General features: G+C 36.1%; 1 protein-coding gene across 2 annotated transcripts in view; it reads right to left on the bottom strand.

Annotated features, from left to right (window-relative positions):
- MAGI2 (membrane associated guanylate kinase, WW and PDZ domain containing 2) overlaps window positions 1–27,988 on the bottom strand; it is a 78,567-nt gene that overhangs the window by 4,543 nt on the left and 46,036 nt on the right. The window contains exons 1-2 of one of the 2 annotated variants that reach the window (XM_031553013.1): window positions 26,603–26,781; window positions 24,116–24,751 (exon numbers count right to left, since the gene is read on the bottom strand). In XM_031553013.1, the coding sequence (XP_031408873.1) occupies window positions 24,116–24,751; window positions 26,603–26,654 (688 nt within the window). In that variant the 5' untranslated portion in view covers window positions 26,655–26,781. Of the gene's footprint in view, window positions 1–24,115; window positions 24,752–26,602; window positions 26,782–27,988 lie in introns of those variants that run through there. The other variant, XM_031553012.1, reaches the window with a different exon arrangement.

Here is a 27,988-nt window from a genome sequence, read left to right as displayed (position 1 = left end):
AAGAGTAGTACGGACTTCGTTATTTCATTTTCCAAGGTGAATTTAGAAAAACAATTAAAATCACAAGGAAACTAGGAAAAATATTTTTCTACAAATGAAAAACAAAAGTAATTGGGTTTGTAAATAACATTTAACATTCCCGGAATTCCGTGATAATTAGGTAATGTTTTTGCAGTGTTTGCAGACAAACACTGGCTGTTTTGTAGCAACTGACAGTGTTTTTAAACAAAAAGTATATTGTGAAAAGTAATCCTGGAAAGTTTTATGTTCACTGACTGCCATGTCTAGATAGAAACTTCTTTACTAAAGAGTAGACATATTTCTTCCCATCTGCAAATTCAAGCTGAGATAACAGATATCCTATATAGATCTGGCTTGTGTGCCACCACCAGCACCTGTAATAGAAACAATCTTAACATCTTGAATGACAGAAATTCGAAATTTTTCATACCTGCTGTTGTTCTATACATCTAATGAGACTGAAAGTTAAAGAACATTTTTCCCTTGAAAGCTAAAAATAAGACTTGAAACTCGTAGGACGTCTGCAGAAAGATGCCTCAAATCGACCTGCACTGATTTGGTGTTTGAGGAATATTTGTAGAGGTAGCCTTCCCTGCCCACTGATACTGCTGCACGTCCCATAGCTTATCATCAGCAAAAATTACTTCAAGTCAGATTGAAATGCTTTATTTCCTCCCCTGTTTACTTACTGTCTCCACCTAAAAAATTATGCTTCCGGACTTATCATATTTTTACTTGATAGTAAAAATTTCTGATAAGTATTTATAAACCAAATAATGACATACTGCAACATAAAATTGATAACATTTACACTCAAAACAAAGAAAAGGCAATGTTTATTCACACAGCATGAAATTATATTAAGAGAACTAATGGGTATAGAGTTCCACGAAGGTAAAAGATCCAAAGAGACTTAAAAGAAGTACTGGATATCCACATGAGTACAAAAGCACATTGGAAAGATGAACTGATTTTAAAATTAGTTCTTCAGATTTCAATTCATATATTAGATCAAGGCCCCATGTAAGATGAGACAGTTGGGCACTTATGCCAAACACTAGGTGCTAGGCATGAAGTCTAGTTCCATAATGTTCTTTCTGTCTTACATATACTTCATGACAGTTTTAATTTTCCTGAAGTAGCATGTCTCCTCAGATGAACTGTATATTTTTTTCCTAATCTGAACGGAAGTGCCCTTTAGTCATTTTATTCACCATACGCTGATTATGGATAATAGATGTGAACCACAAATGCCCAGAATGAAAGAATTCAGGAGTATAAATGCATATGGAATATACTGTAAGCATAACAGAAACTTCACATGGAAAAGAATAAAAACAAAATGTACTTTCCTTTGGGGTCTGCAAGCTCCCTTCTTTCACCTTTTAATATTGTTCTACAGAACTACAGAACTCATTCCTGTATATGTTGAAAAATGAGGCTTGGAAGCTTATCTGAAGAACACATCCTAATGATTTGCATACTTAACTATGTTGGCCTTCTGCAGCCAGATATACAGCTGGCAGTGAGAAGCAGTAGATTTGCACTTGGTTTGGCCTCACTTCTCAGTATTGCTTTTTTCCTTGGTTCCATTTCCTGCTGTATTTTCTCCAAAAGAGATGGTGGGACCCTGCCTGGATGGCAGCACTCGGCAGATGGGCATCAATCCATTATTGATTTAGAGACAAGACTGAGAATTGTTGTCCAAGAAGTACAGCTTTCTCGAGTATTCACGCAGTACTAATATTACTCAACCTTTTCAACAGCTTGCATTTAACTACACATGCACACACAGGATAAGCTCTTATAACCTCCTTAATCCATTCCCAAATTTCTACTCCCCTCTCCAACTCCCAAACCTCAATAGTCCAACTTCACGGGATGCCATCTAGAAAAAATAGAATAGCTGAGAACCTATATATATATATATAATATATATATACATGTATATACACACATATAAACACATACAGAGACATATACTTTAAAATTTGAAATAATAAAAGTCAACTTAGAGCCACCTAAATGTACTTCACACAATTGATTCTTCCCATAGGGGGTTTCCTGCTCACCCATGTGTCTGACAGCCATTCCTTCACATCATTGCTCTCCCGCATAAGCTGCAGCTCGTTTTCTGAATTATACCACATCACTTTATTCATTTTAAATGAAAGTTTAATTACACCCATCATCATGCAGTGAAATGCGATGTAATGTGTAACCATGTGACAATAAAATATGTAACTTCCCATACTTCTCCAAATTTACTTTTCAGTAAATAATGATTTTAAATAATGGCTACCTAAACTACACTAAGATACAGCAGCTGTTGGCCAGCATCTTTATAAAAATGTTAATGGTTTCATTTTAAATAAATAAGTTGAGGAAGCAGTAATATGGTTTTTAAAAATCAGAATTACATTTCCTTGCAAAGCAGTGTGGAAATAATATTTCTGACATTCAATTATTAATTATATTTACCACCTTTCAAATTGAGCTTCTCTGCAAATCAGAGCAGGGAACTGTTATTACTGTACTAAGAACCACTGGTAACAAAAAACAGATATCGGACTATAGTGCTTTTTGGGGAAAATATATATATATATTTCTTCCCTCAGATCAAGGAAAATTCTAGTTTTAGGCTGCTGTACTTCTATTTTTATTTTAAAATGAAACTCTTCTATAAGAAAAAACAAATCACTTCACATTTACTGTCTTTATTTCTTCCTATATACAAGTTTAAGCATGCTTTTATGATAAAATATGATTACAAATTTCATATATGTTTTACTTCCAATTCAGTAAGTATTCATTGTAGCAAAGTTCAGTTTGCCAAAAGACTCTTATCAGACAAGGTTTAGAACATTTGCAAGATATGACCATGCCTTGATTTCTTTATTTCGTTAAAAATACTATATTTGGCATCAGTCCAAACATCAGCAATATAAAATGAGCCTATGGTTATTAGTCTGCTGCCCTGTGCACGACTTTTGCTAACTTTTCATCTCCATTTTCTTCTAACCACCAGACAAAGCAAGTTTCCTCACTACTTCGTATTGATTCTTGGAAAACTTGAGGCTTTGTTAAGTCACAAGTAACCAATGTAAGTGTCACCTAACCGCAGGACCTTTAGGGATGTTCATCTCTGAGGCAGACATGTAATTAAACTGAAGCCTGTGAACACCTTGATTTCTGCAGCAATGGCATGCGGTAGTGCTGCAGAGAGGAACTTAGCAGTGTCAAAAACAAGACCTTTTCATCCAAAGCAGTATTCAGGGCACGTCATCTTCCCTCCACATCGCCTGTCTCGCTGATGATACAGTGAGAGTTTTGCCCATTAGCTTTCACTGGGCTTCTTGTACATTTTTTCCTTGTTTTTTTTTTTTTCTTTTTGTTTTTCTTTTTTCTTTTTTCTTTTTTCTTTTTTTTTTTGGTGTGTGTGCTAAAAGCCTTGCTGCATATGGCTTTCTGAGCCAAGCTGTCCCAAGCACTACACAGACCTTTCTCATATAGATGTTTGGAAGTCAATGAACAGATGGCTGATGAGCACTCCCTGAGCATTAACTTACTCCACAAACATCAAAGTCCCTGTGACAACACTTCAGCAAAAGTTTTCCTTCCTATAAAAGTTTCTGTATAAATTTACTGTCACAGTAGATTTTTTTCCATGCTTTTTCTTTCTTTTACTGACATTGTGAGAGTTGTCTACAGTGGGCCTTAATTGCAGAGGTTCCAATAACCTGTTATTTTTAAACAGGTATGACAGTGTATGACTACTCCAAGAGCTGAAACTCCTGATACGTTTAGCAGGATGCAAGGAACCATTTCTTGTCATTTATGTGATACCTGACCCCTCCTTCTGTATGTTTACATTTTGTTGATCTATGCCTGGTATGTGTAGATTAGGTGCACAGAACTCGAGCTACAATTGGGCTCACTTCTTAAGACATAAAATATTTTCAGACTAATATTCAAAAAGAGCTGCTAGGAGAGAAAATGGGTTTCTCATGAACCTCAAACAAAGATATAACATCACTGCAATTATTCAAATATTTTCCCCTATTCAGGTAGACAAACCCTATCAAGGAGAACAAGTACGTTCAATTAAGTTGTATGCTATCGTAAACAAAACCTAAAAGGAAACAATAACTTAAAATAGATGGAAATTATCAACACAACTAGGTGTTTGAAACAATCATGTCATAATTAAAACACCAGGTGATGTGTAGGGAGGGGCAATTAGTGGCTCAGGTTCTAATTAAGACAATCATTATTACACCTTTTTTTTTCTTTCCCAAAGGTTTGTCTTTGTCGAATAGCTTTAAGCATCAGGCTCTTACTCAAGCAATAAGAGAATTTACCTTGGAATAAAGAGTAGGTGTAAGAAAACAGGGAGATCTAGCTCCTCAAACATAGCTAGTCCAGATGTCAAATGTACCTCAGAGTGATGGTGGAGGATCAGTTTGGCTGTTGATGCAATCAGTCAAAAACCAACAGAGCCCACACTGGGCAGGGGGAGGGGGAGATACTAACAAAGCATCAGGTTTGACTGGGTACTCAATGCTATATATGATTAAATTTACAGTCTTTTGACACCAGCTAGCTTCCCGCTACAGTGGCCTACATACTGGCAGCATGACACATAACTGATGTAGCACTGTGCTACGCTGAAACAAAGGCTGGCCACAGCCACCAGTTATAACAATGCAGGTCCAGATTAATAAAATTGTGAACCACACCTGTTTTCTTTAGTGCTACTTATATATGCCCAGGTGTTATCAATTAGCTTTGCCTAAAAGAGACGCACAATGATAGAAACTGATCACAAGTCCAGGTGTGGTAGCACTAATAGAAGCAGTGCTCCAACAGAAATCAGCAGCTTTTCACTCTCTTTGGCCTATTAAACTCATGAAAAGTGACTCTGAAGAACGAATGTTTCCTGACCACAGAAAATCACTCTATTAAGGTGCAAGGAAAAGAGCAAACACAGCCCACAGGAAGTTCAGCTGAGTCTTTAGAACTCATCAGGGCAGCATGTCTCTGGCTCATGTCCAGGTAATTTGGGGGCAATGTGAGTACAATGCTGTATTTCATCCTTTCAAGCTTCCACATTTTTTAATGAGTAGCATAAAGTGTAAGACAGTGAGGTTTATCAGAAATGATGTGGAAGAGGGGCACTTGGGGAAATTAAACTGGATCTCATCTCATTGAGATCTATAGAACTGATATGAAAACTTAATTGACTGTGAGACCAGATACTAAGTCAATAATCATCTTTTTATACATAAGGAACATTTTTTGTGCTGTTCATAAAATCTCACTGACCTTGTCATGTCAAGCAACAATTTCTTGATAACATTCAGTTCATTACAAATAATTAGAGAAAGGATAGCTATTCAAAGTCATGTGCTTGCTGTTCAAGCTCTGACCCTCACCGGTCACCTGCATCTATAAGAATTTCCTTTAAAGTACACCAGAGAATCTCAAGCTACCACTAAGTTTTTGTTTTCATGAATAGCAAAGAGTCTTTGTTAGCAAGAATGCAGCCATCAGAAAAGGTCAGCAGCTGGCATAGTAATGAGTTAATTTACATTCTAATGGACATACATCTATTTATTTTGCTTGTCTCATGCAGCTCTGTGAATTGCTTATCGGTCAGAGACTTAAAATAATTTCTGGAACTAAAAAGCCCCAACAGACCAAATATTGTCTCCTGATTAATCTGGAAGTGAAGCAGAGAATTTCTGTGTCATAGCTAAAACAGCAAGAGGCAAATGCAACATTTTCAGTCAGAATTTCTCATGTTCGAGTATACTAGAGGCAGGAAAAAATGATAAAAATTTACAATTTTTTAAAAATTTCTGGAAATGAGAAGTATATATTTGAAACAAGCATCTTTTTATGTGGTAAGCAAGAACTGATAACTTTCCACAAATGATATTTTATAGTAAACACAGAATGTCGCATTAGGTGATAAGACTGTACTGGTGCCTATTATCAGAACAACGTACACAGTTACAGATTTGTTTCCTTGTTGATAGAAAACCACATTATCTGAAGGGCAGCTATGTCTCAGAACAGAGAAGATGTTGCTACAGTACAATTCAGAACAGATTTTATTGGGACAACTTAACCTGAAATGGAAAAAGACGTTTTTACAGAACAGAGGAAAACCTCTGCCTCTTTCATTTTATTAAAGAAGATTCCACTAAAAGTTCAAATCCCTTAATCCATTTTCTGCTTTGTGGTTTGCAACTGCAATTAGCACTGGATGAAATGTTATTTTTCTCACTGAAGTGTATAATAGGTGCACTTTATGTAAATACTACCCCAGTTAGCTAAAGTCTACGTTCTTTGGTGTAACACATGAAGTCTTCAGAAAGATCTCAGAAGTTTGTTTGCAGGTTGTGTATTCTCCTGACATCTTGAAAAGGTCAAGAGGATTCTTCTGTACATACAAGCAAAAGAACCTTTTGCTTGGAAGAAGGAAATTTCCTCTGAAGTGTCTCCAGTTTTGCTCAGGTGTGTACTCCAATGACTGCTGCCAAAACCTATTCCAACTTCACACATCCAAGTCAGGCTAAGGATTACAGTTTCTGCCATACTGTTCTAATGCTGTACAAACTAACAATGCAAATAATGCTCTTTCTTGAGCAAACATATTGTGGCAAGCAGCTACCCTTGACCAGAGCAAGATGAAATGACTTGTATATGACACATATGCTGGATCAGCAAGATAATTTAGAATATAAATTGCTCTACCGAATCTTGGCAGCTTCTAGATTGGACTGTGAGTTTTGCCATTCCCCTAAAGACTCTATGAACAAGTCTGACAGTTCAGCTTGACTTTACCAGAAGCTAATTTAAGCTGCAAAACTAACTTTTCAGGACTGCAGCACTGCATTTTCAGAGTTCTCTTGACAGTCAGAAACTCTGTCTAACTATGCCACTGTTTTTGTTTCTGTATGTGTTTATAATCTCCTTCTATTTAAGCTTTTACAGTTTCTAAGCACATTAGAGAAAATTCAGTTTACATCATGGCCTGTCATTTTGATGAACTTATTCACAATATTTTCCATTAAAATGTAGATGGAGAATAAGGACTTTGTACTTAGAGTCCTAAAGGCCTTTTCCTAAAAATGCACTCACAAAAAAACTTCAGCAACTGTTGGGGAAAAAAAGAGAAAAAAAGAAGAAAAAGAACAACTCAATTTTAAAGCCATTCATGAGAGTTTCACATTAAGATATGGACACAAAGGAGTCAGAAGAAATTTAGTGTTGAGATCTATACTACCAGTTCCTGCTCAATTCACTGCATCCCTGTTTTCTCCCAAATGTCTCCCAAATTCCTCAGGTGCTTGTTCCCAAATTTCCACACACCTCTGTACATTGTTGCCAAGGCTTCCATGTCCTAATTTGAAAACCAGCTAATCTTGAAACAGTGATCAGAAAACCCCCTAAAATAAATAATAAAAAGAAATGTAGAGAAACGCTCTTGGTCTCCATCACTAAACAGTCATGGGAATGGGAAACCTTGCAATGCAATGCTTCACTCTAATAGGAGACAGAAAGACAGCACAAAGGAAGTAGGGATAAACCATGCTACTGAGGCTAAACATCCAAGAACCAAGTTGCTTTCAGCTAAGTGAACAGAGGTGACAACAATACAGTGAACTGAAAAACTGTCTGTACTTTGCTGATTGTACAGAAGTTTTCCAGATATCATCTCAGTGTCTTTTGGGTTGTAATATTTATCTTTGTGGTATTGCTAATTGTGACAGAGGACCTATAGGTGGGAGACGAGGTGGAATGCATCAGGTCAACTCAAGTAGCATTAAGTTATTTTATGCAGTCTAATTGAAGACTACATCAGCTATAGCGAACACAAATTTAGACTAGAGCAGAGTAGAACGGAATCGAATAGAATACAATAACTTCTGGTGGAAATAACCTTCAAGTATCATCTAGTCTGGCTGTCTGACCTCTTCACAGATACCCAAAAGTTAAAGCACATTATTAAGAGTGTTATACAAATGCCTCTCTATGATAGGCATGGGGCATCAACCAGTTCTCTAAGAAGCTTGTTCCAGTGTCTGACCACCCTTACAGTAAAGAAATTTTTCTCAATGTCTGGGCCTTAGCCTGGACCTCCTCTGGTGCAGTTTTGTGCCATTTGCTTGTGTTTAAAGACTGATCTGCAGACACCTTACTTTCAGTGCTGCAACTTGTGATTTAGAAACTTAGATGCAAAATCATAGTTTTAGAAGTATAGGTCTAGTACCAAATGTGCTGTACCCGATGCTGCTCAGAAATATGTACTGGTTTGGCAGGTGTGACACAAAATCTATGAGAGAATTTAGAGCTTTGGTTATTACCCTGGATAATCTCACTCACTCTGCTGTTACAGTAAAGTTTATGATAGCCCAGTGTACCTCAGATGGCCCTAATTGTCTGCTAGTGAGCTCAGAACTGAGCTTAGACTTCCAGTCCTGATTTCTCTGAGGTTTGGGGCATTAGAAAAAAGTTCATCATAAAGGAACAAACAAGTTAAATTACATAATCTGAAAGATCCTGCTAGTTTCATCTGACTGCCTTTCTGAAACGTTATTATCAAATTACACTGTAGTAACTTCAGAATTTTGTGTTCAATATGGATTAAGCTGTCACCATGCTTCTGAATTTTGTTGACTTGCCTTTGAAATCTCTTCTGTGACAATGTGAAGTGTCAGGAGCCCAGGTGTGTTAACTAATTGGCTCATTTTCAGACCACGTGGCAGAATGATAAACACTTGATGGCAGTGTAATGAAAAGGTAATCATACTGCTTGGGCACAGTGGTGGAAACTGGAATAAGCAAGACATGCTTTTTTGATTCTTCATATCCAGACTTGATTAAAAGCAATAATTGCTTCACTCTTTCTAGCTCCTTCACACCGGTTTGATAGATCAGTTCATTCGTGGTTACTGGGATTCATGTAGAACAGAAAGGTTGGCAGATAGTGGGAGACTGAAAGACAAAAATAATGGTAGAAAGAAAACTAATCGCAAGATTTTTATTTTCTTATGATTGAGTCTTAGCTATGAAGGAATATCATTTACTGTAGGAAAGTGGAATATTTGGCAGGGGTTGTTAGTAGATGTACAAAGTGCAAGTATTTGTCTAAACGAGTAAGAAAACTGCAGAGAAAAATGCATTTCTAAATGCTCAGTTCTCTGATTGAACTTTCAGGTAATTTACCTGGCTTAGAGTTGCTGAAGATTTGATATTGCCCACAATTATACATACCTAGTAGAGGGAAATCTCTTTGCTTTCATGTCCACAGAGTTAAGAGGTAATTCTCAGCATTTGACTTAAGAAATACAAAGCTGAATTTAGTAAAAGCTTTGCAGTGATTGAAATTATAATGGTGAGACGATGTGAAGTTCAGATTTAGTATAAGATCATAGGAGTCAAAGAAAAATTGGAGAGACAGAAATTATGATTGATGGACATGACACTATTGCAGTACAGAACCCTAAGGAGCATAAAGCGTAATAAATTGGTCAAGACGATCAAGTTTGCAAAAAAACCCACAAAAACAACCCAAAACAATGAGAAATGTCTAATTTTTTTGAATCCCTGTGGCTTCAGAGACAAGCAATTAGCATAAAGAAGGGCTGTGTCCTTAACTCAAACGAGTGCAGCAGTATTGATGTGTTTTATATGATATTTAGATTGTGTGCTGATCACACATAGTCCTATACAGTTCTTTAAAAAACTTCATGAACAGAACATTTAAAAATGATGTTGATAAAGGATCCTGACAAGATAGATGGGAAGTGCTAAGTAATAAAAGAAAGCATTACATGGAAAAGCAAGAAACCTTTAAGTAATTTTTTGTTCATTGTGACAGTACTCTGTCTCTCAGAGGAATTTAAATTGATTCCAGACAGTTGGGATTTAGACGACATGTCTAACATAATGGAAATAACCTCTCAATGCTGAGAAAATTGGAACAGTGCATAAACATGACAAGTTAAACAGAGAAGATTATGGTGCTGACAACCGTGAAGCACCTTGTGGTCCCTGCAGCTGGCCTAGTCTTCAGAATTATCAAATTTAGAAAGAGTAGAGTACATATCATGTATGTCCTCCCTTTTTCAGAATTGTAACTTCCTGTGTAAGAAAGCAAACTAAATTACTCTTGGTTACTGCTTTTTTTTCTGTAAAAATTTTTAGAAGATCTTGAAACCAATCTTGGTAGGATGAGTTTTAATAGTATTTCACAGGCCAGAGGAAACCAATCCCAATCCTACTGTAATTTCAACAAAAGTATACATCCAAGTATTCAGAATTCATGTCCTATTTCAACTGGGATAGAGTTTGCTTTACAGTGGCTGATACAATTATATGTTTTGGCTTCAGGAGAAGAACAGTGCTTTTATCTTAACCCATGAGTTTTACTTTTTTCCTGACTCACTCCCCCATTCCGCTGGCTGTGTGGTGCTGGGTTGCCTACCAGGTAAACCATCACAATAATTCAGAAGTTGTTAATGCAACTTTAAAATATTAATACATACTACAAAGCACAAAAAAATAAAAATCTGATCTTCCATTGAATACTATTCTGAAAGTTGTGCAAATATTGCGCTGTACCAAGAAAGATTCTACAAGGGAGATAACAGCAATGAGTAATTCCCCTTAATCCAATAAAAGTTTACCATTGACAACTGAAAAAAGCAATGTCCAAAAGCAATATCACACCATGAGTAAAAACGGGCCTATCTGTGTACAAACACAAATCATGAGTTTATCATTCATCCCTTTGCTGACTTTGAACAAGTCAGAAATGCATTCAAATTGCAACTTCTACACCAGCATTCTGCAATAGATGTATTTTGATTTAGTTCATAAAAGATATTATCTTGTTATGCCACAATACTTTGTTTCCCTAGAGGCAATATAGGAACTCAAAAACAAACAAACAAACAAAACAGAACAAAACAAAAACAACAAAAATACATGTGAATACTATAGAATTGACTCATATTATCTAGAGACTACACTTAATCCTCCACCTGCAGAATTTCACAGGCATTATTTTTATTTCCTGAAGTTATTGGTTTTAATTTAAAATAGTTTTTTTTAGTAGAGAAATCCAAAGTGAATTGAATGATTTCTTATGTATTATACTGCATTTTAAACAACCATTTTTTATTTTTACTATTATTTGCCATCTGTGTATATTTTGAAACACAATGTTTGTAGATTCAGATATCAAATGGGAAGGTTTTGAAGATGTATCAGCAGATTTCCATTTGGAATTCCATTACTGACTTCAGATTTACAATGATGCACATTATCTTTGTATTTTATCACCACAGAGTGTAAAACTGATATAACAATACTTTCCCTTTTTTGTAAAAATCTCCGAAATCCTTACAATTTCTGTGTAATTCTGCCTTTTGTTTTTACTAACTCAAATTAAAACAGGTACACAGAAATGATTCTGGAGTTACTGCTCAGGGAGAGAAGCATCATCATTCCTTAGGTCCTGCATTCAAACCTTTGATCTGCAATACACAGAATGTGCCACCTTGGAAGTTCTTGAAGAAATTACTTTTTATTATGTGGCAATGTATCTGGCCTTGATTTGGTACTTACTTCCCACCTGAGATGGAATACCAACCGAGCCAAAAATTTGAGCTAGATCAGCCTAGACTTCCTTTCATAGGCAGCTTCAAAGCTTTTACACATACATAAACCAGACCAGCCAAACAAACAAACAAAAACACACACACAAAAAATACCAAACTGCATTATAAAATTATTCAAATATATAACTTTTAAAATTAAAAAATATTACAGAATCACAGACTAGATGAGGTTTGAAGGGATCACTGGCTCTGCCCTGTCTGCAGCCTCCGTTCAAGTATTTATGAACACTGATCAGATTCCCCCTTGAACATCCTCCAGGCTGAACAGTCCCAGCTCCCTCAGCCTCCTCTCGCAGAGGTGCTCCAGTCATGGCCCTCTGTTGGACTTTCTCTAGTATGTCCACATCTCTACTGTACTGGCAGGCCCAGAACTGGACACAGCACTCCAGTTGTGGTCTCACCAATTTGAGCAGAGGGGAAGCATAATTTTCTCAAGATGCTGTCAACACTCAATTTAATGCAGCCCAGGATATCATTAACCTTCTTTGTGGATAGACACCTAGCTTAGATCAATCATAGATCAATCACAGAATGGCATAAGGGGTTAAAAGGGACCTTAATGATTACCTAGTTTCAGACATTTGCCATGGGCAGGGTTGCCTTCCACCAGCTCAGGCTGCCCAAGATCCCAGCCAACCCAGCCTTGAGCACCTCCAGAAATCCCCCATCCACAGCTTTCTTGGGCAGCACTGCCAGTGCCTCACCACCCTGTGAGTAAGCAATGTCTTCTGAACATCTAAACTAAATTGCATCTGAGGCTCCTGCTCCAATCAGAAAGTTCCTGGATTAGGCTGCAGGTCCCCACATTTTGCCCAGAGCAAAATGGCTATAGAGACTGGCAATGTGTCTCTCAGTGTGTGGAAGGGGCCTTCAAGGATCACCTAGTCCAAACAGATTATGTTAACCGCAAATTTCTTTAAGGAACAGGTCAGGGTTATGCCTTGCATCTAGTTAAAAAAAAAAAGTCACCCTAGAACATGACTCCTTAGAGAGCTGTTTATGTGACCTAGAAAATGTACTTTCTGAATCCCTTACTCTTCACTATCCGGTTTGTATCCTTTCAGCTTTATTTTAGAGCATTTTTTGCAAGCCATGTCCTCTTACCATTTCTACAAGCTTTCAATGAACAAGTGCCTGCATGACAACTCACAGGAAATGAATTCTGAGATAAAATGCTTAATTGTTGGCACAGGAAATGACATGCACTGTAGGAGCTGGATATGAAGGAAACATCTTCATAACTACCTTGCATGTGGATGATTGAATCAGCCAGTACTTTTGCTAATAAAGAATCATACAGAAAATCCTCAGAAATCCCAAATTTCAGGTCATTACTGACCATACCAAAACCAGTTAAAAGCAGAGAAAGAGACCTGACGTTTGCACAGTGTAAACAAGAGTCACATAGTGTTGAAGTAAATGTGGGAAATGGAAAAAAGACAGGAAAATGAATAGGATTTTGCAAAGCAGAGAAAACGACCTGGAACAGCATCTCATGGATTTTGTTACAAATACTTTACTAATGGCATCTCACAGAGAAAATACATAAGCAAGGTAATTTTTAAGAAATGGTGCTGCATTGAACTTTTTCACTGTAATGTTCTGCTCAACTAGCTATCTTCTACAATTCAAAAGCACTTTGACAAGTTTTGACTGCATTATTTGCTCTGTATTTCAGGAATTAATGTGTGCTGACTGCATAAAAATACTTACACTTACTGTTTGCTTGACTTTAAAAGTATTCCACATTGCTCTTTAACAGTAACATCATCTGCCTTAAGACAATGACCCATCTCTCTGCCATCTGTCAACTTCACCAGTACTGATTTTATATTTTCTATAGTGTTACATAAGCAAAAGCAAAGAACTTATTCTGGAGGAAGCTCATTAAAACTATATTCCCTCACTGGTTTTCTATTTAGAATTACATTAAAAGATCAAACAGTTAACCAGTTTATCAATTCAATGTAAGCCAAACTAATTTTACTTTTTTTTTTTTGAGTAAGGAGTGGGAGTGTTACATCTAAATCCTTAAAAAAAGTCCACTTACATAATAATTTCATTTTATACTCGAACTTGTAATGTCAGTGTAAAGAGATGAATGTGTATTTAGTTGGAAGTAATACATTTTCTGCAAGATCATATTTATAACTACCCTTTTATACACAAACTTGGGTTACATTCTACAGTAGCATAGGTGAGATTCCTAATTTAGCTATGGTACATGAGAAAAGTTCTAACTTTGTGATAATACAGATACTTAAAATACAGTCAGTTGTTCTGTGCATACCCCTGGTGAATGGGCATGACACAACCTCTTGCTTAATGAAAATTGACCTTAGTGGAAATAATTGTTATAACTGATGGCTAAGTAGTCCCTGTTAGCTGCCTCAGGTTACCTGGTTGCTCCCCTTTTAGAGCCAACACCACCAGCCTTGGGTCTCTTGTGTATGCTGGATAATAAATAAACAAACATCACCGTATTTTTCAGTGATACTGTGAGAATAATTTCCTATTTGTGTATGTAATCTCAATGAAGCTTGAGAGCTGGCAGGCTGACGTAAAAAAGTGTGTCCTTATTCCTTCTACTTAAATAGATTTTTTTAGAACTTCCATATATATGTAAAAAATTGTTTATAATACATATTTAATATGGTGTAATAACAATTTCTCTTTCTCTCTGAGAAGTACTGTGAAAGAAGTTAAAAATCATCCAGATGATCATTCATTCTTCCCCTAAGGAATGGACTAAGACATCCTCTCAGTTACTTCAGAGACACTGTAGTGTTTATACTGGGATGGAGAGGGACTGCTTGGTCCCAGATCCCTAGTAACATTACTTTTATTGAGAACAAGTTGTTTTTAATTAAATACAGAAATAATTTCATAAATAAAAAGATGTTACAGTGACAAACATATTTATTAAAGGTATTAAAATATATGCATATACTACTGAGATATTTCCCATAGTCAGTAAACTTTCCCTATGATGTTAACTAAACACGGAAGTATTACATAATGTATTATTTTTATTCTTTAAGAAAAACTATATTACTATTATTACTGTTATTTTCATCATCATCACCATTTTTTCTTTTAAAATATTAGCACACTAATGGGGAAATGGGAAATGAAACAACTAATGGAAATGAAAACTGATTGATAAAATAATTTTAAAGTAATTTTAAAATATTTTCTCATTCTAAAGTTTAAAATCTGGGATGTTACTTTTCTTGCACAGAGCATCTTTTTCTAATTATGTCTGAATAGAAATTCTCAATTCACCTAGAACACATGAAATGCAATAAATTGCTTACATGACAGAAAAAACTATCCTATGATGCCCACTAAATATAATTTGCATGAGACAGGAACATAAGCTAAAAATAAGATGATCTTAGGAATGTGTACACTGAAAGTTTGTGTTCTTTTTTAGCTCATGTTAATAAAGAGAATATTTAATAGTATAGTAATAATAAATAGAACTCAAAATTATTCCCATTTACCAAACAGGAAAAACTGCACAGTGTATTTCTTATACACTGAAATACTGCTCCAAGTTATGACAAATCTGGCTTTGGAAAGTAATTTATTTCTTTTAGAAATATGTTCTGACACACTTGAGAGTCAACTTTAAGGGTTTGTGCCTGACAACTTTGGCTTCCATGTTGTTCTTATATTGTAATCTGAAGGTGACACAGCAAAGGTTGATGCATCCCTGGTGTTGTTTTTGATTGGGTTTGAATTATGAGTCACCCTAAGGCTTTCTGAGAAGGGCTGTGTTGTATTTAATAAATGTATGCTCTTGGTTTATAAAAAAATAAAGAAGATGAGCATTACTCATAGAGGGTAAGTGTAGCTATGTTAAAGTCTTTCTTCCTTTTTAGGAAAGTAAAATAAAATTGCTTAAAGAATTGCACAGGGAAAATTCTTTCATATAGAAGTCTAATTTAGTTTCTGCATTTTAACTCGATAACAGGCAAACTGTAGAAGCCAAGAGAGATTTGTAGCTTATGTAAATGATTTGGGTGGTGCCTGAAAATCACACCTTCCCATCTTCCCAGTGCTGTGTCTAATGTCTGTAGCACAATAGATGATGTACTCACTTTTTTTTTTTTCATAGTGTATTAGCTTACTTTATTACTATTAAATATTGCACTATATTACAAATCACCATGTCACAATGTCTACACAAGGTACTTTGACAACAGATTTGGAAACCCAACAAATGTCTTTTAATAGGACTTTAGATTATACTGAACCAACAGAAACATTCTTCAACACATTTAGACTAAATTTTAGACATGCCTTAGTACACAAGCATAGGTTTATGGTAGTATTAAGAGTTCAGCTATGTAACTTTCCCTCCCAAGACTGAGATCTTTCAGATTTCCTGTGAGGAAGGGGGAGATCATTCAGAGCCTATGGAGATAATTAGTTTCTTCTTACTCTAGTATGGCAGTTGATTCTCCCATGTACCATGCTTAGGAGTTATTTGATTACAAAAAATGTGATTTTTTATCAAGATACATACAAAATGGACAGCTTTCTGATAATATTACTGGTAAAAACAGAGGAGAAACTTTTCTGTCCTTGCCAAATTCCAATGTTGTCAAGCCAAAAATTGTTTTTTGTTTTTCTCAAACAGTTATTATTTGGTATTAATTTATTCACCTAATATCAGTAAGACTGAAAACAGTCTGCAGTGTGGCCAATAGAGCTCCTGTGTTCTAATAATGACATGCACTGCAGCTACCGGACACAAATGTGCTCTGTGCTCCCCAGCACAGGAAGCAGTTGCATGGCAAGTCTCTATACGGACCTAATAATGGGACCAGATTGTGTAGGCCCTTATGGAATGCCATGATGGGAGTCTGTGTCCATAAACTTGAATTTCTTTTTGCTACAAGATTTTCTGAAGGGACCTATTTCTCCACTCAGTGTGCAAACTAACTCCTCTTAATATCAAGAGTTAGGCACACACATCCCTAGGAAAGCATCCCCATAAGTTTTAATGGAAGTACTGTTCAAATTTAGTACAGACCATATAAGCTCATATTAGAAAACAGTACCACTGATAATAAAAGTACTTCTGAAACAAAATGCTTGCTAATAGTCATTAAAAACCTCCTCTGCAATATATGTTAAAAAGATTTATCTAATGCTTTGCAAAATTATCCACAAATGTACCACACAGTGCACGAACATTAATAAGAAAGAAGCAGCAAAACCATAACACCACCACTTTGACGCAATGCAATTAATACTATTTCCATTAATACAGTCTAATAGCTACTAACTGTTATTGATGTCTATTTTTTCAGGAATCCATATTCATTAAGGAGATCTATGGTTTCTTTCCCTTTTATTCAGAAATATGGAAGCAATTGCACACTGTTTCACTGCTAATCAGAGCTATACAAGAAAAAATATGGAAGTCTCATTAGTGCAAATTTTAAGGTAGCTGATCTCCTTTTGTGGCTCCCTCTGTTCAAATTTGTCATTCCCTGTGCTTCTGAGAGGTAACCATTTCTCTTAGTAAACTAAGCTATATATGTAATTGACTTCTTAGTTTACCTGCTATAACATGTAAAACATTTATTAAAGCAAATTGAATATCAAATAATTACAAGGTACTTAAAATATTTCAAGATAATCCCAAGTATAAAACAGTTGTAATGTGTAGGACAAAAAGTAAATAATTTGAAGGTTACTAGGAGAGCACATGTTCTCAGAGATAAAAATACGATACTCTGCAGGGTGAGATGTGCCTTGTGAAAATGAAGCAGAGTTTCCATGTTAAGTTATGTTAATATGAAAGCGGTATTTCTTGCATGGTGACAATGTTTTCTAAAGATCTTTCAAAGATTTTATTCCTGGAATTAACACAGGAAAGAGGACTGTCTCTCTCAAAAGGATGTTATTAAATTACTTTGCACAAAATACCAATTTATGTGCAGGAAAGATAGGAAGGGACAAGCAGATAATAGCAAGAGGAAAGAAGGGCAGTACTACACCTAATAACAAAGCCAACGAAGTGGACAATGTAGCATAAATCAGAATTTTTATCATCACTAGCAAAAGGCAACAATAAAAATAAGCAAAAAAATGAAAGAACTAAAAACCCAGCACGAGAAGGATACTTTTAGAGAGAGCTCATGCTGAGGAAATTGGTGAATTTATGATGTCACATGAAAGAAACTAATTTTGAAACAGGCAGAATGGGCTGACGAGTCAGAAAGAGAAAATTGAAATACGATGTTCTAGCAGCACATTGGACAGAAATTTACATCACTGACTTGTTGTAGGTCAGCAGTGCCCATGGTTCACCTCTAGGCTCCTATGGGTTCACTTCAAGTGGTTCAGTTGTTTGACTGTATGTTGCCACACACATTCCCTCTGAGGGACCAAACTTCCTTTAAGCTCAGAAAAAGGTATGTGCCATTTAAGAACACAGCAGGACTAAAATTCCGGACATCATCAAATGGAATTAACTTCCTCTCAACAACAGAATACTTCCAAAAAAACCCCAAGAGAATAGGGACCAAGAGCAAATATACAGTTGGAATAAAAGTCTAGAGAGGAAACAACGGGGTGGGAAGCATTTGCATGTCCCAATATCTCTGATTAGAGACAACAGAAACAAAGATACCTTCATGAACAAAGTATGAACAGACTGCTCTTAATTCAAATATAGCACTCATACAAAACAATGAAACCAAGCCCGGGTTGCTTTAGGGAGAAACTGGAGGGAAAAAAATCACCAACGTCTCAAGAATCTAAAAGAGAAGAGCTAATAAGATAATAGAAAACATCTGTAAAGACCCAAATAAAAAACCTACGCCATCATGTCGATAATTTAATCTATTCAAACCCTTAGACAGTTAACTAGAAAGTCTGGATTTGTGAATGAGTAAGCCATGAGATACAGGGTCTCCAGTTTGCACCAGGCTGTCAGTGACATTTTGAATGAAGAATTGCAGAAGCAGAGTCAAAGCTATGAGATCTTGGAACCAAGGGAACCATCTGTGTCAGATTCAGTTAGCTGGGAGATGCTACTGCCTTGTGAAGCATTTCCAAAAGAGAGGAGGAGCATGAGCTTTCTAGACCGGACAAATTGAAAGCCATCTTGTAACAATTCTGCATTAAAAAAAACTATCTCTGTGACAGAGAGGTATCAGAGGATCAGTCAAAGGAAAGGGTACTCAAGATATCCTTGTTATGATATCTGATATCTCCTTGTTACGAAGGACTAAGCTTATTCACTAAAGTAGGCAGGAATGTTATTTTGATTGAAATTTTTGTTGTAGGAATTGCTGATGCTGCAAGTGATGTAATGGTATCTGTTAGCATTCCAGAGGAATCATAAACTTCTATGGCGGTTTGTACAAACAAACAAAGAGACCTGGCCATTCCCACAATTTACATCTACATAATTTAATCTCTTCCTCATTTTGATTTCCCCTACCCTGTCCAGGTGAAACTGACTGCTGGCTTATTCGAGTCCCATGCCAGAAGTTGTTTAACAATAAAGTAATATAGACGATGCAACTCTGGCTCTGTTTCATACTACCAGCCTCAGTTTCTCATGTTTGTATTCCCCGCTTATAAAGCAGCTGTCTGAAGTAGGAACTTTGTCAGGATCACATTTCTTGCATTTTTTTTCTAATTTTCTAATTTTTTTTTAATTATTTTTTTATTTATTTCTTATTTTTTTTTCACTCAGCAATGCTTGTTTAGGAGTTGACAGCTTCATGCATTTATCTTCAGATTTACTTAACAGCAATATTTCAGACATTGTCCTGATAGTCCTACTTTTGGGAGTGCCAGCTTGTTTATAAATAGAAACAATTTGGGGCTGGTCTGCTGTCTACAAGTTCACATATTTCAAAGTTATGTTCAAAAGATACAGTACACAGGTACTTGGATAGCTCATTTAACATGCCACAATTTTGATATTCTAATCAGTGAATATTTTGCTTTGCAAAGATTTGGTATGTTCTGCTTCAGTCGCTCTCCTACTGCTTTTTTCCAGTTGTTCTGGTCTAACGCAGAGTTTCTTCTCTATACACATCCAGAAAGATAGATATTTCATACTTTCAGTGTTTCAGACAGTATTCAAACACTGAGAAAGGCTTTCTAGTAAGGTGTCTGGTGCCTGGTGAATGTCAGTGTTCATCAGGAGACATCTGAATAATGCCCACATTAATACGCTTTAACTTCAGGTCAGTCCTGAGTAGGTCAGGCTGCTGGATGTGGGACCTTCAAAGTTCATTCCAGCTCTCCTTAGCAGGGTCTGTTGTGATAGGACAAGGGAAAATGGTTTCAAACTAAAAGAAGGGAGATTTAGATAGGATATAAGAAAAAAAATTTAGTTTTTTCAGTAAGGGTAGTGAAGCACTGGAACAGGTTGCCCAGAGAGGTGGTGGATGCCCTCACCCTGGAGACATTCAAGTTCACCAGGCTGGATGGGGCTCCAGCTGTAGCTATCCCTGATCATGGCAGGTGGGTTGAACTAGATGAACTTTAAAGGTCCCTTCCAATTCAAATGATTCTATCATTTATGAATGATTCTATTCTATTCTATTCTATTCTATTCTGTTCTGTTCTGTTCTGTTCTGTTCTACTTTACCATAGTTCCATACTATTTCAGCAACCTGTCCTCAAGATAGAGTGCTGAAGAAACTGTGGATTAACTGTAAAGGCTGAAATCAAATCTGGAGAAGTAAAAAAATCTGTTTAGTAACAAAACACTTTTATATATTTTTCTTCCTATCTTTTTTCTACTTAAAGAAAATAGGAAGAACTTTTCCACCATATTTTCTTTACCTTTTTTGTTTCTTTTTCCTTTAAAAAAATATATGCATTTATCAATATGAACACTTGTTTCAACTTATTATAATAAATGGGAAATATATGGCTGGTCAGCCAGAACATATGCAAAGAAACTGAACAAAGCAGCACATGTATTTAGTAACAAAGCTGACTGGTAAAAAGAAAGAAGAGTATAAGGTCTCTAGTATAGATTATCACAGACTTCACCAAACCAATGCTGCTCAGTATTTTCTGAGACATAATATATCCTTTTTCCCTTTGTTTTGAAACAAATAATCAAACAAAAATGAAGCAGGAGTATGACTACTGTTTCCTTAGAAAATTTAAGAGGACTACACTAAAAATTCAATGGTGGATCAAGCACTTTGTTGTATCCAATACCACGTCTCCACTTAGTGATGGTTCAGATATTCTCTTTTCGGGATACCATCACACTTGAGTGCAGTCATTCCCTCCATCCTTTTGAAATATGAAGTCTCTTCTTTCCCTGCATATGCTGGCTGTTGATTTCATGAGCTTGAGGGAAAAAAGCTTTTTAAATGCTGTAGTATGCATATTACATGCATAAGGGAGAACATTCTTTGCTGTATAAAATGCTTTTTGTCTGTTGTGAGAATATAACTAAGCCACTGTTGATCTGTTTTGTGTCTCCAATGTAGCAACGATCACTGGATGAGAGAAAAATTGAGTCACTTACAAAAATGAATTTGTGACAGTAAACTACGCAGTCAGGCCATATCCATTTCAAAGACAGAACACATTACAAGGCAACACACAACCTTATGCAAAACATTCTCCCTCTTCCACAAGCAGGAATATTACTTGGGTATTAATCTTATAAATGGGATGCTAAACACAGGATGCATATGGTAATGATGAGAAGGGATGGTACTATCCATCTGTCACTACACATTAAAGGGTAAAAAATAAAAATTGGATATATGAGTAATGAAAAGGTATGCCTTGCTTCAACAGTGTCACAATTAAATATTTTAGAATCATAGCAGGTTTTCAAAGAACTAGAATTCTGTTTTATATTCAGATTATCTCACGTCTAAATCATACAAGCAGTTTTTATTCATTCTTTGTAGGAGATATGTGTGAACCAGCTATCCCCAGTTTCTCTTACAGCCAGTCAAAGAGAATATGTACTTTTAGGGTACAGCTGACTTATTCAAAACATCTACGCTGAAATGACATGAATTATATCCTAGAAAGGCCTATTTATCTTCTGTGACTATTAAAGGAGATGTGATGACCAGCATAGACACCATTACCTATATTATAGTGTATATTTGGTCACACAAATGCACTGCCTTTCCCTACAGATTTGTGAAACCACAGGCAGTCATCCTACAACCATTCACCTATTTCTGTTAAGCTATGACTTAGTCACATCTGAGGTAGTGAAGCTTTGTCTCATACACCATACTTTTTCACTTTTTATTTTGAATCATTCAAACAAACGGACCTCTGCTTTTTATTTACTGAGACTATTTCCAAGGCTAACAAACTAGTAGTCAAATATATTCCTTATTTATTATGTACGGAAATGTTTAATGGTAAAGTTAAATTTTCATTTGTTCTGTCTCGGCCCATTAAACTTCATCACTCCATAGTGCTTCCAATCAGTTCCTCTAGACTGAGTCATTGTTTTGCCATGAACAAACCATGCTCTGTTTCTCTTTGCTGCATAGCTAAAGAAACAAACAAATGAAGAAAATCCAACCAATGTTCACTCCCATCAACAGAAGGCTGAGACTCAGGAATAAGTTACTGCATTTGGACCACATATTTTGTGTCGACTGGGCAACTATAACTACCTGCACCTCTGTGTTCAGCCTGAAAAGGGCAAAAGAGTGTAAATACACATATATATTTTGAGGATTGAGCTCAGTACATTATATCTCATCTTCCATGACGTTGTATATAAAACAACCATAGCACAGTTAATGTAGCAGAACTTGTTAAACCAATACGTCGATCAACTTGCTTTGAGCATGAGTCTGTGTTCTCAGAAGAAATTCTCCTGAGAGAGAGAAATTATCCTCACGGGCCTGAGTATGTTTTGCTTCTAGGTTTTTTTTTTCTACTGTCCAGCACTGATTGCTGAAATATCTATTTTGGTGTCTATTATTACTCAGGCTTGCTCAACATACTGGATTTCACACTCCACTTCTCTCTGAAGATTGGTGTTCTGAATTGTTTTCCTCTTGAGGTGGATTAGGTTTCATTTTGCAAAACAAAATGTCATCTTTTGGTGTGCTATTAACCCTTCTAATTCCCTTCATGCTCTTTATTGCCATGTAATGCTCCCTAATTTCTCATAATTTTCAAGGAAAAAAATGCAGCTTACTCTTTTTTTTTTTTTTTCTTCAGATTCTTAATATCTGTTAAATAAAACCAGACTGAATAGTAACTTCTATAGCAACCTTCTCTAAGTCTACATACTTTCATAACACCACTGGCTTTTACTCATCAGTATTAATTAGGTTTTCTTTCAAGGAAATGTTAGATTCTGTCATCTGTAAGTCATTCCTTTACACATAGCTATTAAAAATACTGACTATGTGAATCTGCAGATATTTGTCATCTAATGTTTATTATTTCTACTTTGTGATAAAATATGACCAGATTCCTTCTTCTAATGCTCTATTAGTTTTTAAAACATTTGGCACATAAAAATACTAGAGCTTCACTTTCCAAACTCTACTAATTAGAATGAAAGTAACAGACATTTCCGTATAGAATCCCCCTCTTTTTTCTTTTTCTTTTGAAGCATAGAGTAACATACATTCAGTGACATGAATGACTTGAGAGGAATAAAGATCTTTAATTAAAGACATTAAGTCTTACTATTAAAATAAATGCTCATAACAAAACATCATGAAAATGTGTTTGGCTAAACTGTTAAAAGCTGCTACTTATCACTGATGAAGTGTTCAGATTTCTGTCATTATTGCTTTCTTACAGATAAGTATTGACTCTCCCTCTCTAATTGTGCATATTTATGTTTACTGTGTCAGGTTAATCCCAAAAACGAAGTTGCTAGAAGCTAGTTTTTAAAGGAGAGAAAAATATGCTTTGTTTGATCTTTGTTGTTCAGAAAGAAACAAAACAATTGCTATACAGGAATTTTACAAAGAAAAAAGACACAAAAGAGCTTATACAGACTAATAATCTTGTAAATGGCTGAAAGACTGCTCCAATTTTGATCTACCTTGATTATGCAATATAAGAAAATACATACAAAGCTTGCAGCACTGGGTTGGGGTGATAAGAGTTTACTGCACACATCACACATAATACTGAAGGGTGAAAGGTCCTGAAATACTCTAGTTTTACCCTTATACAGAGTAGGGATTGTTGACACTCAAAACACAAACATTTTGCCTAGAATACTTAATTGCAGACATACTTATCCAGTACCAATAGTGTTACCTCCCACAACATGGAAATTAATTTCCCATCTAGAACACAAGGATGTAGTGAATATATGGATGTCTTATGGTTTAGAACCTTTTACACACATTTTTGCAATCGTACAGACTTTCCAAACTTACCTCCTCTATGGATAATCAAAGAAGTTTCACTTCCAACAGGACATTCCTTAAGTATATCCACTACTTCTGCATGGCTCAGGTTCTGTACATTCTGCTGGTTGATCTCAACAATGAGGTCACCTTCACACAAACCAGGACATCCCTGAATGTCTAGAATTTGCTTCACCCTCTGTCCTGTAGGACTGTCTGCTATAGTGAAGCCAAAGCCCTGGGCCCCTTTCACAATGGTTAAGGTCATAAGTTCAGCTTGGGTGGCCCCAGAAGAAGCCATTGATACATTATCATCATGGGCAGGTGGTGGGAATGTGCTATCAAGCTGACTATCTGCTGGAATGGAGTGCAAGGAGTGTGGTGGTCGATCTGTTACGTCTGGAACAGACTGAGAAGTCCTAGAAATGTATTCCAAATAAGTTTCATAGTTATGTCTTCCATTTACCACTACCGGAGGCCTCTCCATTACTGCAAGGGGTGGCACCATGCTGTTGGCAGGATCTTCAGGATCAAAGGGCAAAGGGTATCCACGACATAGCACCAAGTTGACACTCTGACCAATAGGAACAGACTGGAAGAGTTTGACTACATCTGCGTGAGTATGTCCAAGGACACAAACTTCATTAATATAGACAATCACATCACCTGGAAAGAGAAGAAGAGAGTGACAATAAGAGAAAACTTTAGTAACTGTACGCTGTAGATTTTTTTTAATGAGATAGATCTCTATTAAAAAAATAAAATAGATTAGACCAACTTGTTGACTCAAACAGCTGAGACAAAAAATTGGTTTGTCTGCCAACAAATGTACAGGTAGACAATGGTTGTACTATTTCTTTTCTGTGGTAGCTCACAGCTGGAGAATTAAGCTGGATTCAGGAATATACCTTTTCTTAACTTTCTTTCCTATTTTTCTACGTTTTTCAGTGTACTCCACATATGACTTTTTTTTAGGATACAGTGGTAGCTTATTTGGAGGGCTTCTTATTAAGAAATATTGTTTGTTGAAGAGTAAAAGTAAAGAAGAAAGGAAATAGTAAGTACTTGTGGACATGAGAATCAATGAACAGAGATGAAAAGCTCAGCTAACATGATTGAAGAAATACTTCTTTCATTGGACATGATATTGACAGTTTTCTATTAAATGTTGTTGCTATAAAACATCCAGAACTACTACAGTCACTTCCTATTCTAGGCAGAAACTAAACTGAATCTCCCATATTGAAGAAAAGTTCAGTGGTATTTTGCCGTAGCTGTGATGGTTTAAGCATGATGACAGGACAAATTTGGTACGTAGATATAATAGCTTTTTATTAGACAAACTGTTATAGTTGAAGGAATCTAGACAAACACCAGAAAGACAGTTTAAGATTTCCAAATTTCAACTAAATCAGCTTGTCAAATGAAAATAAAGATGTTACTTTTATGTTCAGAATCTTGTACAGAACTAGCAGTCAGAACATTATGCATGAAAGCAGAATGCTTCAAATCAACAGGCTATTTGTGGGCTATTTGCTCCTGCACCAATCATATTTTTTAAGGAAATTTCAGAAACAGATTTGTTTTCCTTCTTATTGTTAGAATGGATATATGTATTAACATTCATAAATAATTTTAAGGTAATGTTACAGTGTGCATTAAAATAAAAATAAGTGATTTGTAAAAACAATATTCAGAATAGTTTGTTGACCACAGCTGGTTTGCACTTTAATGAAACAACAACAGGAAGGTTTGGTTAGAGAAGTCTGCAAGTTGAATTATTTTTTTAAATCTTCTTATTATCCTACCATTAATTAGGAAGAAAAAATCATTTATACAGACAACACGATGAGGTGTCTACAAGGTATACAGTTCAATAATTGACTTATCACAACATATTGTTTTATAATGATATTTCAAAACTCAGCAATAAAATGAGAATTATTTGGGGAGGAAGAGGTAGTTTATGTGGAATTGCTTTGAGTATATTTGTGAAATTACATCTTTCAAGTGCTTAAATCAAAAGATCTAATCAAGCAAACTGAGGAAAAAAGAGCATCATCAAGATGCCAGTGCAGGAAAAGGCAAAGATTGTTTATACATGAAAATGAAATGGTCAATTCCCACACAGTCAGACTATCTAACAACCTGACAGTAATTAATTGCCTGTGCACAAATTGTGATTTGTTGAAAGATTTCTTCAGAGAGTGTTCAGGGAAAAAATGTGAACAGAATTTGTTAAAGTGTTTGTGAATAATATTGACAAATAATAGGAGCCACAAATACAGTCTTAAATGTGTGATAAATAGATTTCAAGCTATAAGCAAAAGCAGTATGTTCATTTTATAGGTGGTGCAGAAGTAGCTCCAGTACTTCAGTCTTAAGCAGCTGACGCTATAAAAACAGTTTTTGAAAGTCAATATATTAAAGAGAGAAAGAATTTGCTGTATGACATTATAGTGGCAGCAGCTGCAATTCATTGTGATTTGATCATGCCCTGCTATAGAAAGATCTTACCTGCTCTCTCATCCCTGGCTTCCACATTAGCAGCGAGGCTGACATTGCTCATAATAGGGTGGATACTGTTGAGCTGAGACCTCTTCAATACATGCTCCTATTGCAGTAGCTTACGCCTTCATTGTACCCCTGTAACTTTCTAATCCATGCAGTCTTTATTTCCCTGAGTGCTGGCAATGCAGATATGTAGTGGGAGGAGAGCAATCTGTTCATCCTCTCTTGCAACACTTAAGCAGAGGGTGCAAAAGGATCAAAGCATTATTTGTGCATGGCAGGGAAACCTTGTCTGCTTCACTTTATATATTTGTACAGCATTGCCTGTGTTTTAAAGCTTAAAACAAGATGTTTTTCAGAAATCAGGAGATTAGATAAGCTAACTGATGTAACAATAGCTATCCAGTGAAAAGAAATTAGCCAGTGCACAAAAGGCATGGCAAGAAAATATACAGCTGAAGTCATCCCTTCCCCCAGTCACTGAAAAGGCAGAAATGAACATTCAGAGGTCTTGGGTAAGAACTACTCAAAATAATGAAGCTGTATTATCCCTCACAAATTCTTCAACATTTCCTCTATCCACATTTTTAAATATTCTTACGCTTTCTGAGGTTTAATGTGAACAGTGTATCTAGGGCACACTCTGAAGCCATAACTCACAGTTGATCTGTTTGAGATCCATAATGTTATATTGTCATATGGTGAACATATGGCTGAAGGTTAAAAGGGATGAGGAGGAAGGTATGAGTTACCAAGTTCAATTCATGGTGAAGCTGCAGTGGTGTTAGCCTGGGAAGGAGTTTCAGATCATGAGACATGAAGAAGGATTAAAAGGGGTTAATTTCAGAAATTGTTCAAATATATCTCTGGATTGGAGGAGTTTTTTCCAGCTAACTCAGTTGCCAGGCTGAGAATTTTTTATTACTGACACAGAAAAAAATACCCAGCATTTGGTAGGAAGAGAGAGATAAGTTAAGAGCATTACAGAGACGGTGCCATGCTAATGCAGAGTTCAAAACCTCTCTACTTTAGGAAAATTTCCTGAAAGGTTCCTGTAGCAGTTACCTCCTGCTGCTTCTAATAATAATGGATGCATATGGACAAGCATAATTGCTATCTCCTTTATAATTCCTGCACGAGTATTTGAGCAAGACAGTCTGCCTCCAGAAATCACAGTTCCACAGTGAGTGGGTCCCCTCAAACTTCTGCGAAATGTTTAAATTAAGCATCATACTTTGTCTGGCTTTTAGAACTAAATGTACTAAACTGAATAGAGTTTGTTTCCACAGTCAAAGACTGGCAGAGGTTTGATGGGACCTCTGGGTCCATCTGGCCCAACTCATGCCTCAGCATGGACCCCAGAGCAGCGTGCCCAGGGCCATGGCCATGTGG

The sequence above is a fragment of the Meleagris gallopavo genome, chromosome 1 (genome assembly GCF_000146605.3).
Source record: "Meleagris gallopavo isolate NT-WF06-2002-E0010 breed Aviagen turkey brand Nicholas breeding stock chromosome 1, Turkey_5.1, whole genome shotgun sequence".
In the NCBI taxonomy this organism is placed as follows: Eukaryota; Metazoa; Chordata; class Aves; order Galliformes; family Phasianidae; genus Meleagris; species Meleagris gallopavo.
Note: the sequence above shows the minus strand (reverse complement) of the source record. Positions and strands in the feature narration are given on the sequence as shown.